General features: G+C 46.7%; 1 protein-coding gene across 1 annotated transcript in view; it reads right to left on the bottom strand.

Moving 5' to 3' along the window:
- LOC8028277 (delta and Notch-like epidermal growth factor-related receptor) overlaps positions 1-12,939 on the bottom strand; it is a 40,883-nt gene extending 27,944 nt beyond the window's left edge. Inside the window, exon 1 of the mRNA XM_040222269.2 lies at positions 12,275-12,939. Within this exon, the coding sequence (XP_040078203.1) occupies positions 12,275-12,904 (630 nt within the window). The 5' untranslated portion in view covers positions 12,905-12,939. The remainder of the gene's footprint in view (positions 1-12,274) is intronic.
- Between the last annotated feature and the right edge of the window lie 2,791 nt (positions 12,940-15,730).

Below are 15,730 nucleotides of genomic sequence, written 5' to 3'. Positions count from 1 at the left end.
TCGCGGATACATACGAATCATATCGTCTTAAAACGGCTCGAGCTTGACCTTTCGAGTCTTCCGAGCACGCGCATATTTCTTAGGACTTACGACTACATCAAGCCAGCCTTCACCCTGACCCGACGTAAATATAGTTCGTTTACCGCGTCCGAAAAAGGAGGTCCCTCGATTTCCGCCTGGTGGCGTCATAGAAGTGTCGTGTTATCGCCGGTCGCGATCCTGGCGGCGTCACGACAATGGTGGTGGATGTGGCGGACGCCTGTTCATGCCGCAGGTCCCCCCCCCCCCCCCCCAGCCACGAGGTGGGGCGCCGTGACGACCCCGCGACATTCGCGTTCGCTCGTGCTTTTTCACCGGCATTTCTCTGATCGACTGCCAGGTTAATACTGCAGATTGGGCGAGTTGGTAAGGCATCATCACGAACCAGCGCAAGTAGACAGTTATTCTGTCTACTTGGTTCCTTGGCAATTCCTTGGGGTCGAAGAAGAGGAAGTTTGAAAAACAATTCAGTTGATAGTTCTGCGCTGTGTGAGTGTATTTTTTTTTTTTTTTTTTTGGGGGGGGGGGGGGGGGGGGGATCGGTGGCCGAGTGGTCTAGCGCACACCAGCTCGGAGCACGTGGAGCGAAAGCTCGCGCTGCAGAACCCAGGATCCTGGGTTCGAGCCCCACCCCTGCCCGTTTCGATCTGGATGAGCATCGTACCGGCGTGCGGTCGTGTATCACTACTGCGTGGTGCACGTTAAAGACCCCAGGCTAGCGGCTGTACCGCACTGGCTAAATTTCTCATCTACAGCTGGGAAACTCGTCGCCCCTGTGAGGCAGACCAAGTTCTAGGCTGTATAAACACACACACAACCCAATTTTGTATTTTTTTGTGTGTTTGGATTTTGAATAACTGTCTACTTGCGCTGGTTCGTGATGACGACTGCCAGGATCGCGACATATTCGACAGCATGGCACTTCCGCTTTTGTGACGCCATCTGTTGCCATTGATCGGGACCACCTTCGTTGCATGACCGGGATGGGACGCTATTCGCTCTTTCTCGCGTGAATTGAAACGCGGTGGCGCCGGTGTGCAAATTGCCCCCAACCACTTCCGGTTCTGATTTCTGAACTAGACGGTGGGTTTCGATGTATTCGAGAAATCAAATATACACGCTATCTTCTGGAAATGGCCACTAGTTTATAGCACTGCGAGACTTAATTCGCAGCCATGATAAATGAATGAGGAGTAAAAAAAAAAAATAAAGTAGGAAATATATGTGAACCGGAAGTGTGCCGGACCGACCTTATACATGGCGTCACTGAGTTTGTTGCCAAACAAATGAAGGGCGAATACACACCAGTCGTAGACGCGTTCCCGGCACCGTGCTGCGTTGCAAGGCCCCGTACCGTTCATTGCACAGCGGGGAGGCTTTTCGCAGAAATTGCGTGTTTGGAGCCACATTGAGATCGCCGTAATCATCACCCCTTCCCAATGGTATGGTGCCTGGATCGCGTCTCTGACTGGTGTGTTTAGCGTCCTACCCCGCCCATACATCAAAATTGATCCCCAAGTGGCAACAAGTGACGTCACAGAAGCCGGAGTGTCATGCTGTTGGCTGTCGCGATCCAGGCGGTTGGGCGTAGAAATGCTGGCGAAAAGCACGAGCGAACGCGAGTGTCGCTGTCGTCGCGGCGTCCCAGGCGTCCCAGCTTCCGGCTGCTCTAGCTTCTGTGGACTGTCGCAGTGGAGAGCGACCTACAGCAGAACACGCGTCTACAATGTATACCACAACTGTTGGGACGACGCCAGGATCGCGACCGGCGACAGCATGACACTTCTATGACGTCATCAGGCGGAAACCGAGGGACCACTTTCTGGTCGCGGTAAACACACCAGTCGGAGACGCGTTCCAGGCACCATACCAATGGTAAGGATGATGATGCATCGCGAACAAACCTACTTTATGGGAAGTCTCTCCATGTTACAACGGCCTCTTAGTTTCGTAACGCAAGAGAACTTCGCTGCAAACGAAATTGCAGTAAAATTATCCTTGCTTTACGCAAATGTATGAAAATACCTGTCAAGCTATATATATATATATTAGACACCCTAGCTTAAGATTTATAACACACCGCCGTTAAAAATAGTTTCCAAATGTTACAAGTGAGCTTTTGACGTGACACGGAAAACATTTTTAGATCATTCCAGGATGCAGGTGTTATTTCCGTACCGATGAATGCCTAGAATAAAAAGGATATTTGAAAAAAAAAAAGTGAAAGTCGTTTACCACTCCCTGTAACGCCGAATTGCAGCTCTTGAGGAGGAGGAGGGGAGGGTACTGAGGGCCACGTGTTCTCGGGGGGGGGGGGGTCACGTGACCCCCCCCGAGGGCACGTGACCTTGGTGGGGTCACGTGGGGGCAAACACGTGCCCCCTCAGAGGTCACGTGACCTCGGGAGGGGGTCACGCGACTTCCCAGGTCACGTAACCCCCCGGGTCACGTGACCAAAATTTTTCCGCTAGATTTAGCGGGGAAATTTTTTCCGCTAGATTTAGCGGGGAAAGTTTTCCGCTAGATTTAGCGGGGAAATTTTTTCCGCTAGATTTAGCGGGGAATTTTTTCCGCTAGATTTAGCGGGGAAATTTTTCCGCTAGATTTAGCGGGAAAATTTTATCCGCTAGATTTAGCGGGGAAAGTTTTCCGCTAGATTTAGCGGGGAAATTTTTTCCGCTACATTTAGCGGGGAAATTTTTTTCCGCTAGGATTTAGCGGGGAAAGTTTTCCGCTAGATTTAGCGGGAAAATTTTTTCCGCTACATTCGACGGGGAAATTTTTCCGCTAGATTTAGCGGGGAAATTTTTTCCGCTAGATTTAGCGGGGAAATTTTTTCCGCTAGATTTAGCGGGGAAAGTTTTCCGCTAGATTTAGCGGGAAAATTGTTTCCGCTAGATTTGACGGGGAAATTTTTCCGCTAGATTTAGCGGGGAAATTTTTTCCGCTAGATTTAGCGGGGAAATTTTTTCCGCTAGATTTAGCGGGGAAATTTTTCCGCTAAATTTAGCGGAGAAATTTTTCCGCTAGATTTAGCGGGGAAATATTTCCGCTAGATCTAGCGGGGAATTTTTTCCGCTAAATCTAGCGGGGGAAAAGTTTTACGCTAGGTTTAGCGGAGAAATTTTTCCGCTAAATCTAGCGGGAAAATTTTTCCGCTAGATTTGGCGGGGAAATTTACCCATAATGCACCGCGCGGTTACGCCGACGCCGACGGCGACGCCGACGGCGACGGCGACGGCGACGCCGACGGCGACGCCGCTCAAGCCGGAAACGGGCCCCTAAGAGCTGCGCTCTAAAAAATTAAATAAGTTTTTCATTTAAAAAGTGAAAGCCGTTTACAAGTTCCTGTAACGCCGAATTGGAGCGCAGCTCTTGAGGAGGAGGAGTGGAGGGTATATTCCTCCTCCTCCCTCGTGATCATGCCTGCTAGTCCTCCTCCCCTCCTGCTCCCCCTCCCTCTCCTTTACCACCTCCTCGTCCTTCAAGCTCCTCCCCTCCCCTCGCCTCCGCCTCCTCGTCTCTCCTCCCCTCCTCCTCCACCTTCGTGACCCCCCGGACCCGGCAGAGGTCCGGGGGGTCACGTGACCTCGAGGGGACGGGATCACATGACCTTGGGCGGGCCGTCACGTGACTTCGGCGAGGGGAGGGGAGTCACCCCCCGGGGTCACGTGACCCTGGCGGGGGAGGAGGGGGAGGAGGGGGAGGGGCGACGCCAACGCCGACGCCGCACAGGCTGGAAACGGGTCATGTGATCCCCTCCCCCCGAGGTCACGTGACCCGCCCGGACCATACTACACAATGAGGGGAGGAGGGGAAGGAGGGAGAGGAGGAGGAGGGAGAGGAGGAGGAGGGGGAGGGGCGAGGTTACGCCGACGCCGACGGCGACGGCGACGCCGACGCCGCTCAGGCTGGAGACGGGCCCCTAAGAGCTGCGCTCTAAAAAAAAAAATTGGTGCAGGCTTACACACTTAGCCCCCCCCCCCCCCCCCGCCAAAAAAAAAAAAAAGAAGAAAAAATAAAAGAAAATCCCTGTGCACCTCAACACCAGATGTTCTATTGTCTCGTCTCCACCATGGCATACGGCACAGCGCGTATCCATTTCCTCATACTTTGTCCTATGTGTCCTAGTCCTGAATACTCCTGTTCTAGCCTCGAAAAACAGCAAGCTCCCCCTTGAATTATCATACCAATATTCCGTCCGTGTTTCCTGTTTTCGCCCCTATACATAGTTATAGCTGATTTGCCCTGCCTTATTTCCTCTCGCATCTTTCTCTCGGGTTCTTTTACTTCAATTTTCACAGAGGTAGTCTGCTCTGGACGAACACTTGCCAGTTGGTGTTTGAATTTCTGTTTTCGGGTTCGGTTTGTTCATTTGGTGTTCAGACTTTTGATGTATAGATGCTTATAAATCTATCTCGCCCATCGTCTAGCCTTTGTTCAAATTTCAACTCACTGATCGCCTCTCTAGCCTCGAAAGATGTCCAGCCCATGTCTCCCTGCACTCCTTCATTTGCCGTATTCCCATGCGCCCCCAGTGCCAGTCTATCCACGCTCCTCTGCTGTTTTTCTAAGCTCGACTGGACGTCAGATTTTAGGCATAATACCGCGTTGCCAAAAGACAACTCCGGCACCGTGACTTATTTCCATATTCCTCTAACCACTTCAAATCTATTGTAATTTCATAGTGCCATATGCTTCATAATTGCTGCATTCCTTTTTTCGTTAGCATATTTTTCTTCCTGTTCTTCTTAGTATTGCTTTCCCTCATTCAGCCACACTCCTAGGCATTTATACTTTTCTACGTGTTCTATTAAAACGTCTTGAAGTTTCAGTGGGTTCCCCTTCTCATCGTTATAAACCGGCTATCAGCTAACAGTACAATGTCGTCTGCGTAGAACGTTCCTGGCATAACTTGGTTTACTTTTCTGCCTTTCATATATGGCACAACAAAACCTAAATTGCACTCTTTTAATTTCTTTTCCATTCTACTCAGGTAAATCATGAAAAGAAGAGGTGATAGGGGACAACCCTGTCTAAGTCCTCCTTTTATATCTACCGGTTTTGTTATTTCTGCTTCCCATGTTATAAAACCTTATTGTTTGTGCATACGTGTTTTAAAATCCCAATAAAATGTGCATCTGAATCGTACTTTCTCAGCTGTACTCAGAAATGTTTCCTGACTAACATTGTCGTACGACCCTTTAATGTCCAGAAATGCTATCCATAACGGCTTTGTACTCATCCGTGCCTCCTCTATACATTGAGTGATGATGAATAAGTTATCGTCTAATCTTCTATCTCTTCGGAATCCGTTCTAAATGTTTTCGCCCCATTTTTTTATTCTTCTTTTTACTATTTGCATCGCTAGTTTGTACAGGATCGAAGTTACTGTTATTGGGCGGTATGATGCTGTGCTATCCTTATTTCAGTTACCTTTAAATAGTAATCTCAATCTGCTTAGTTTCCAATCCTTGGGTACTTCTCCCCCCATTACTATTTGATCAGTTGCCTGTCGTAACTTTAATTTGATTTTTGTTCCTAGTGTCTTGACTAGTCTCATCCCTATGCCATCTGAGCCTGTCGCCGTTCCAGCAGGTACTTTAGGTTCTGCTCTGTCTCATCCCCCGTAGTTGTCTCAGTTGTCTCGTTAGTGTTCTCGTCTTGTGCCGTGTTGCTGTTTGTGTGCCGTCCAATCTCATTCGGTTCAAGTTCTGCGAACGTTGCCTCGATTGTTCGTCTAATAAATTCCCTTGTCTCCTCGCCCTCTGTACTTATCCCCTTGTGTAGTTAATGAACAATGAAACCCTTTTGTTTTTCTCTCCTCTGCATTTATGTCCTCCCAGAACCTTTTTGCTGCATTTCTATAATTCTGATTTACCTCCATCATCCACTGCACTCCAATTCTATTAATCTTGGCCTGGATTGGAACATATACCTTTCTTTTTTTCCTGGAATATACTTCATTTCGATCCTACCCCAACGGTTGTGTCCCCCTTTTCTTCGTCCATCTGTGTTCCCTTGAGGCCTCTTGTCGCCTGTTACTGCCGCCTTAACTTCACCGTCCCACCAGCTTTTTGGTGTGTGTTTCCTTCTCCTTCGTCCTTTTTGTTTGACTTTGAACTTGTCTAACTTTCCTTTAAAAGTGTTTACTAAATCGTCCTGTGTCCATTCTCTCTCAAGTTGTCCGGATACTATAGTGTGAATTTGTTGTGATAGTTCTTGTAGTCAGGCATCGTTTAAGGGTGATATGTTTTCGTTCAAAAATCTGTGTCTCTGGTTCTGCTGTACCAAACTTTATTTTAAGTCACCTATGATCACTTCCTAAGATTTTCGTGGATTTATCAACTATTTCCATGCATCCTAATTTGTTATGCAATATGCTAGACACTAAATAGTAATCAATTGTTAAGTGTGAATCGTTACTCTCCAACGTTACTGTTCCGTCGCATTTTACTTGGGCGTTAACAACCACTAGATCAAGAGCATCGCTGAATTCTCGTAGCATCGTCCCTGTAGGATTTGTATATCCATCGAAGTTTTCTAAGTGTGCATTTATGTCTCCTATGATAATTATCTCAAAATTAGTGAAAATTTTCCAACATCTTTGGAAATATTTTTTAAAGGGCTGTGAATTTTCCACTCTTGAATCAGTTCCTGTTTTCAAATATGCAAATCCCATGAGCGTGTCTAAACCTCTAATATTACCTTTTAACCACATATGTTCTCTGCGGCTTTCCTTCACCCTTTCCCGTCCCTGTCCTTGCACTAGCACTTTCAATCCGCCTTCTTTCCGCTCCCCTTCACATCGATTGCATCCCACCCAAAAATGACCTGCCAAGTGGGGTGGTTTCTTTATGTCACTAAGATGCGTCTCTCCCAATCCGTGCACTCCAAATCTTCATAATTTATTTGTTCCGCGATTTCTTCCCACTTCATTTCATCTGTGCTCCCCCCCCCCCCCCCCCAAACCTGCATGTTTATAAATCCTATATTGAGCTAATTCTTTTTTCTTCTTCTGCGAGGCGAATTCCTCCCACTTTTCTTATTTGCATTTGATCCCTCAGCTAACGGCGGGCTCTGCCGGCTCCTAAAACAGCATTTGCTATGCAGCCCATCCTCCGTCCCACCAACATCCCCGTCAGTATCCCATAGCGGATGCCGTCTCGGCTAAACGGGGGAATCGGACTCTCCTTGTATACCTTCCTGTTCACATTCATGACCGCGTATCTGTTCTGTGAGCTCCGTCTCTTGATGGTCCTGTTAGCATCCTGGACTGCTCTCTCTGTAGCTATTCCTCGTCCCATGACCTCCGGAACGATGCACATTAAAATGTGCACCACCCCAGAGGTTGTGAGCCTCAACTGCTTCACACCCTTCTCGATGTCTGTGGCCAGGTCCCTTTCCCTTCTGCCTAAGACGCCATTTAATCGATAATGTACCACCACAAGGTTTTCCTCCCCCTTGTTCACAGCCAACATTTCTACTGTCGTGTCCATCACCTCCTTCATTCGCCTGGCTGGTAGGGCTGCAACCTTTACTCTTCCGTCTCTCCCGGCCTTGCTAACTATCCCCGCTGTGCACCTAGACACATTAGAGCTTCCTACCATCAAGACTCCCTGCCCCCTTCCCTTTTGTTTTTCCTGCATTGTAGGTTTGGTAGCTGTCGGAGCAGGGGGGTGCCGTTGCACCACCGTACTGTACAACGGCCCCGCTGCCTTTACCGCCACACTAGTGTCTAAGTCCTCTGCACTCTCGCCCTTTACAACCGGCACTGCATCGACGGCTCCTTGAGGCGCTATTTTAAGAAATCAGGATCTTCAGCAGAGGTAAAGATAGCAGAGCCAGAGAACTGATGGAGGCGTTTTATATAAAGAGGAGACGTGACTGGTGTTAGCGATACCTCGGTTTCTTTGTTTGAGAGTGAAGTCCAGTTTTTATCCGGGTTGCTGGTGGGATAATGACTATCCAGGAATGTGTCTTGTTGGGTGACTTTTCTATCTGTTTTCTGTTTCTTTTTTCCTTCTATGTAGCGTGCTGCGCGTGCTCTTTCTGGATGTTCGTGGTCGATCGAGCACGAATAAAATAGTTGCAAGTTGCGCTTGTCTTTGTTTACTCGCTTGTGATTGTCCCTTGTGTCGCGCAAAAACTCTTCTAGACTGCATCATGAACCAACTAGGCCAACAACAAGTTTTAATCTCCTCCCTCGGTCCCCTGTCTCTTTATCTCCTGGAACTCACGTCCCACACTTTCTAGCTCCTTCTCCACTGCCTCTCGCCCTTCGTTCTCCTCCAGTTGCCATTCCATTGTTTCATGTCTATATTTGTTGGACTTTTGCTTCGCCTTCACCTCCTCACTCTGCCCTTGCCAGGCCTCCTCTAGCATCTCTCGCTTCTTTCTCTGTCTCCGTTCACTTTGTCCACATATTTTTTAATTCCTCCGACAAAACCATCCAGTCTCTTTCTATCGTCTTAAAACCTGCCCCTAGATTATCCAGCTCGGCCCTCTTCTCCGGTTCCTACATGGGCTCATCGTTCTGCTCCTTTACCTGAGCCTCGAGCACAGCCCGCTTCTCTTTCTCTTCCTTGAACTCCCCTATAAGCTCCTCACACTTAGCCGAACCCTCTCCTTCTACCCTTCTAAGGCGTGTCCGCGGTTGCCAGACGGGTGCTTCCAAAAAAGTCTTTCCTTCTCAAGGTTGTCAGACTAGCTTTTAAAGAGCGGCTGCTTGCAGGCACGTATACCACGCGATGACTCTTCATTCTACAATTAACCCCATAAGTGATGACGTCACAACATGGCACTCCGCTCCAAACAAACCGTCGCTAGGACCGTTGTAATTAGCAAATGCAGAGGGGCTCAACGTAAGGTTAGGAAGGGTCTGAAAAAAAAAAAGGAGATAATTTTTTGTAAGCATTGTGTCTTCTCAATATCTAATCATGAAGGCTTTTTCTATCATCTGAGTACCATAAAGCGATGACAAAAGCCTGTAATAAAGTTTCACAACCGATTTTACCTTGCTAGCAGACGACAGAAGAACTTCGCGGTTTCAGTGGTTCTTTCTGAGCGAGTACGCGACCGCGTTGAATGATGTTGGTGACGATCGACGAAACTTCTATTCTCGGGGTCAACTTTACGTAAGATTTTTGAAAGCAAAAAGTGCCCGTGCAGAGCTTTGATAGACGCTCTAAGTGAGCGAACGCCTTTCCGTGCAGCTTCTTTTCGCAATATTTGAGAATGTGAAAACACTGTGAAGACGAGGTGGCCGAATCAGGTACGACGACAACGTTAAGTGTATCAAGGTTGAAGTGCAGGCCAGCACACGTTCCAAGGATTTTTGACTGCACAGTTGCTTCAGTGGTGCACATCTGTGTGATCAAACGAACTGTCCGTAACAAATATGAATAATCGCTGGTGGAAACGAATCGACAAGCGTAAAACCGAAAATAAAGACGTACTCGGCGAACTTGTGCCTAGAGTCAAAAGAAAGAATGGGCGTCGACGGTGGCAGCAACGCGACGCCGCGGCGGCGTGACAGACAAAGCCGCGCTCGGCTCTTTACCTACATTTGACATAGAACATTTGACATAGAATGTTCGTTAGTGAGCTAGGGCGAGACTGATTAGGCTTGGTCGTTCTGACCTACTTATCTTTTACACTCGGGGTAAGAGTAGACTCGAATCTTCTAGAGGCACGGAGAAGCGTTCCTTCACAGTCATGCGCCCTTGCGGCCTTTCAGTTTTATAAAACTAAAGAATCAGTAGGATTTTTTTTACAGTCTGATGATTACTGTGCGGGAACGAAACACACACCCATATTGCGAGCCTGAAAAATGAAGTTTGGGGTCTCGAACCGCTCATGTTAGAGTCAAAATAATGGGTCCTTCATTACAATGCACGTGAACTGCAAAATTAAAAAGAGGGCCTTGCGCTGCTTTGATATCATGTTCTCAACAAATGCTGTTCTCGCTGTATTTTTAGCAGGTCTCCATACGTGGGATGATTTTTGTCAGACCGTACTCTGTATCGCACAGAAATGCGATTTGTTATAAACATGATTAGGTTTCTTGACCTGCCATGTTCCAAATAAATACAAAATCAAAATCGTATCGTTGTGCATATGATTCAAACTTGCAGACGACATACTTTATTCGTTCTGTGTGCGTTCGTCATGCGTTCGTCATCTGCAGCAGGCATTTTGAGGCTCCTGGAGGACCGGAAATTACCGTCGCAAATATTTCAGAAACAGCCGATACTCGGCAAACTTCTGTCGTGCTAAGTGTCAAATCAAGTCTTCCTTTATCTATCATATTTAGGTGTTCAAATTCCACGTCTGATTTTTGACCGATCGTTCTTTCGAAGCGAAATCCAGTCTCATGTATTTGTCCATTACAACGCCCCTACCAACGGTTTCTTTTGAGCGGCGACGTCACACTTACGGGGTCAATTCCATTGTACATCAACTGGCTGTTTATAAACAAGATTGCGCTTGCCCAAACCAGGTGTGGGCACTACGCGCGCGCAGAAACAGGAAACCAGACTGACGTGAGGTGAACCGTCTGGTCATGCGCTGTGAAGACGGCAGCGCCACCGCAACGGGATGACGTCAGAGTTGAGTTGGTGTACAGCAACGTTACTAGATTACCTCAGTTGTGGAACTCCTGCAGAAGGGGAGTTCCACAACCCCTCACTTACTTCAGTCCGCCCCCCGTCGTTCTAAGCGCCATCTAGATTTTCGTTTACGAACTGTGTGTTTCATACTGTACGATGGAACATCATCTAGACGCTGCGCTTTGAAACGTACGCATTCCATAGAATATACAGCAGTTACCTTAGCAGCCGTCCGGCGCGTCGAACGACGGGAGGCGAGTCGTGGTGTGTGAGAATGGGGGGGGGGGGGGGGGGGGGGGGGGGGGGGGGAGGGGGGGGGTGGAGAGGGTCGTGCATGCGGCGTCTATGAGCAGTTCCGTAACTGAGCTAATCTATTAACGTTGGTGTACAGACAGTCTGCCCCACAACGTTGCCAGACTGACACTGGAACAAAGCGTTTTGCTGCATGATGGCCGGACTAGCGTTTGAAGCGTGGCGGCTTGCGAAGGTGCCATTTTACCATCTACTTCTCCATCCTACATTTACATTCTGGATATAGTTTGCCCGGCGACATGGGCATAAAACGACGCTACGTCTTTGTCCCCGCTCCATTGAAAGGGCTGCCAAGGGACCGAAAAGAGCAGTCTAGGCAGCTGCAGCCTTCTTTCCCGAATTCTTAAACGAGGTTCTGGGCGACCGGCCAGCCAAGGCTCAAGATTGACGAGCGTCCAAGAACCTGATCGATAACCCGTTCGCCATTGGACTGGAATTCGGCGCAAACGTTGGCTCATTTTTTTTTTTCTCGCTATTCTGGTTACAGCTGCCGCCCCGGTCGAACGTTTCTTGTTCGATCACGCCGCAAGGCTTGGGTTGTTACTTTTGAACTTTACGCTGGAGTACTAGCTAAATATACGGTTCGAATGTACTGTATGCGTTCTTTGGACTTTATATGTGTATGAAATGTAGTTCATTCTCCTATAAGACGAAAACATTAGCTGTCGGAATTAACAGCAGAATCTGTGCATGTCGACATTCTAGTGTTTGCTCAGCTTCGTTTTCTAAACGGTAAAAGTGTATTGGTTTTCTTCCGTTAACCTACATGCTTCCTCCAAATGTAATTATAAATCAATTTGTTAGGATAGAAAAGATATAAAAGCCTAATTTTCGATATTCACGTTGGTTTGAAATGCTTTTGAAAGATGCGTTTTTAATAAACTGCCAACGGCTAACGTCGGCAGGCGCACACATTGGTCCAAGCATAAAACGTTGTGCGCCGCAGCAGCTGATGATGTGGGCCGCTTTAAACGTAAATAAGGAAGGCAACTAGGGACAAGACGCCCAGGTTCGGGGAAACGATTGTGATAAATAAAGGTGAACGAATTCGCTCATAGTTATTTCAGGATATGCAGTCGAATTAGAAAACTATTGTCTGCAGGAAGGTAGACATTACGAAACCGTCTTGAGGCAAGTCTAATGAAAACACCAAAGTAGTTGAAACAGGCAGGAGGAACATGAAAATTTACGTCATAGAAAACTCCCGTCTAATTTACTTTAGTCTTGTCTACATTTGCACGTAAATTACGCCGATAGATGTTTAAGAATGCTCTTCGTAAGGTCATAATTAACGGTGGAAGAGCAGTACTCACGTTAGCCCTTGACAGCCGCAGGCGGTGCGTCTTGGGCACTGGTCTCCATCGTGGAAGATCGGGTGCTGCACATGACGGTCCCTTTGGGTCTTCGGGAGTCGGACTCGTGTCGGTAGCGGCAGCAGTGCTTGACCGGTCCGTTGGCGGCACAGTCACCGCGTCGGTCGACAAGATCGTCGTCTGATCATTGAAGATCTCCTCCTGTTTGGACGTACTCGGAGGGTACGTCGACATCGGCGAACTCTCAGGGACGGGCGACGTGAACGACCCAGTTTCATTCTTGTCCAGGTTATACAGCTCTGTCTTGGCGACATCCGTTGCGAGCTTTGTGGGAAGGCTCGTTGGGACATCCGGAGGAAGGTTTGTAGGGACGTTTCCAGGACTGTCTTCCGTGGCTACGTTTGCAAAGGTGCTTGATACAGAGGCTTCGGTGGAGCCTGCGCCGGTTTGGTCCTTTGCGGGAGTATTAGGGGTTTCGGACGAGTCTCTTACTGGGATGTCCGTGGGGAGAGGAGCTCCAGTAGGGTTGAGGATGACCACGCTGCCCGGATGTAAGCCGGTGTTACGGCTCTGGCTCGGTACCAAGAGTAGAAGCAGCGAAAGCAGGACGGCCTCAGAGCGGCCCGCCATGCTGCTAGATAGTATCTTCTGTTTGTCGGCTGCTTCCTGCGCTAGAAAAAAAGTGATTGTCCTTTGCGGGGGTCCTTTAGGGACGCGGTTAAAAGTAAATTTAGCGAGTAAGATATTTTCCAGTATAAGTACTGATTAACACTGTCTCTAAACTTGTTTGCTTCGTGAGCTCCCTACTTTTTAGAGTTGCGGAGAGCAACAAATTGACAGTGACTGGCGGTAACGCGCTAACAGTGTTGCCGGTAAAGCCCTGCTTTTGCCGGTAACGTTGTAACGTACTCGTTACATTTTCAAAACGGTAACAGCTAATGTACTTACGCTACTTTTTCCAAGTAACGGGTAACGTATTTACGTTGCTCGTTACATAATCTTCCCAAGACTTTACAAAATTAGTTTCATTTTTTTGTGTTTCTAGATGCAAGCAATATATATTTTTGCGTTATTTGCGTTTTCCTTTGCGCTTTTCTTATGAGTATTTAGGTGAAATTGTAAAAAAGATACGGTTATTATGTTCAGTTTCTTCATGAACATAATGTTTCTTCAAATATGACACTTATGAGTACCTTTAACGTCAAAAAGTAAAATGTGATAATTTATAATTAAAAAAAAAAGTAATGCAAAAGTAACGCGCGTTTCTTTTTAAAGGTAACGATAATGCCTTCCTTTTATTTTTAGGTAACGGAGGTCTACAGTACAGGTCCATTTTATGCGCAAGTAACGAGTAACGTATTTTTTTTTCTCCAACGCCTACAACACTGCAAATCAACCCCTTGTAATTGACTAGTCTTCGGTCGCGGAGGGCCATTTCGGAAATGGTATAGACGCCATGAGACGGAAAAAAGCGTCAATGTAATGCGCCCATCAGACTATGTTTCGAACTATGACGTTCAGAGAGCATCATACACTTGAAAAACTTTGGCAATTCCCCACCCTCAACTTCGAACTTCTTCCCAGCTCTTTCTTTTAGCTCACACTAATCTCAAATTGACCGAGGAATACGGCAGCCAATTATAAATTCGAAACTAAGCTACCTGCGGTTGGGAGATACTCAGAGCTCCCCAGAAACACGTATTGGCAATGATAAACGTCCTTTGTGACGGTTCTCGAAACATACAAAACGCGTTTCAGAATTGTGATTTCGCGAGGCTAGTGCGCTAGTCCCCGGATGGCGCCGTTTCATTTTCGTCAGCTTGTCTTATACGCCCGGTGATGCTTCGCAAACCTTTGGAATTTCTAGCCACCCGGCGGGCCAATATCTACAGAATTTGTGTTAAAATTTGAATGTTGGTCATAACCGCACAGTGTATACCTCTAGAGGGCATGCAAGGCGAAGCTCATCACGCAAAGCCTTTCTGTGACCTTTGCGTGATTGGGAACAGTCCGCTCGAGGCCTTGTTTTTAGGATCACGCCACGACTGCAACTCGGGCACCGACCAAGCGGGCAAACAGCACCCAAGCACGTTATGCAACACGGCAGGCAGAGCCCGCACCCCGCGGGGTTTCGTAACATATTCTTGTACGTCCATCCACTGTTAATTGTTCAGATGTATTGAAAACAAAATTTTAACGACTCTCTTAGAATATACTTTATTCTATCTGAGCAGATTTTGGAGAATTTGTATTGTTCTTCGATGTTCGTAATGGTTTTCACGTACAGAACACAGAAGGTAAGTTATCTGCTGAGTAATTAAGTTTAAAGCAAAAAAAAAAATATGTCCATGATAAATTAAAGTTATTGTTATTAAATTAACTTAAAGTTATTGTTATTAAATTAAATTAAAGTTAAAGTTATTGAGAGCTTATGTTTCCGTTTCTTGCTTCGTGATTGGTCCTTGAAGTTTCTATCGGTTAATGACACAATCTCATTGGCTGCGGAGTAATAATAAGATTAAGGAAATAGTAGAAAGAAAGAAGTAAAGTGGATTAGGAGATTAGGATTGGGACAGCCATATATATGTAACCGGAGAATTGGTTTCTAAGCATAATCGCTTCTGGAAAACTTAGGAGTGGGAACTTTGATCCTTTGGACGTTGGCGTACAGATCTTTACTCAGAATCACTGTACGTCTTGTTTTGGATGGAATCCTAATTATTCCCACAATGAGCAGGTTTGTCGCAAAAAGTGGGTTATTCCTCGCAGTCGAAAGTGATATGGAAGATTGTTTCGTCGTCACTGCAGTTTGTGAAAAGAAGGACTCCCGACGACTGAGTTCTACTATAAATTTAGGTTTAGGCGTATCCACCCACGATGTCTATATACACAACAAGGACTGCTGCAGGAAACGTAAAATACGCACTGATAGCTACCCCTTTTTCTCCGTGATTGTGTCTTACGAAGTGACCACGAAAGAACACGTTTCTTACCAGAGGATATTCTATTATGTTTCATGTCTTTAATTAAATAGGCCGTCAGACGATTTAAATCTGAAGATAACTTTTCAGCTTTCTTAATAACTTTATATCTCTTTTTTTATGATTTACAGCGTAGCAATAGCCAGATGTTGCACTGACGCAGCGTTGAGCATCAATAAAACTACTGAGCCCACATCATTGTTAGCGTGTATGCTGAGTGCTGTTTATGCAATCGATGTGTGGAAGACTGTGAAACTTGAATCATGTGATATTTTGTGCATTGATTTTTCCCCTCAGACAAACAGGCAGTGGCAGGTAAAAATGTGGAAGTCACGAAAAAGCTATGCTCCCGGAACCTAACGAAACAATTACGTTTGTTTTTTGATCTGGAGTATAATCGAGGCAAGTAAGAACGTGGATAAAGCTTGTCAATTTGTTTTTGTTCGGGTTGTCGCAGTATTTCGTAACGACATTA

The sequence above is a fragment of the Ixodes scapularis genome, unplaced genomic scaffold (assembly GCF_016920785.2).
Source record: "Ixodes scapularis isolate PalLabHiFi unplaced genomic scaffold, ASM1692078v2 PGA_scaffold5__190_contigs__length_132052651, whole genome shotgun sequence".
Classification (NCBI taxonomy): Eukaryota; Metazoa; Arthropoda; class Arachnida; order Ixodida; family Ixodidae; genus Ixodes; species Ixodes scapularis.
Note: the sequence above shows the minus strand (reverse complement) of the source record. Positions and strands in the feature narration are given on the sequence as shown.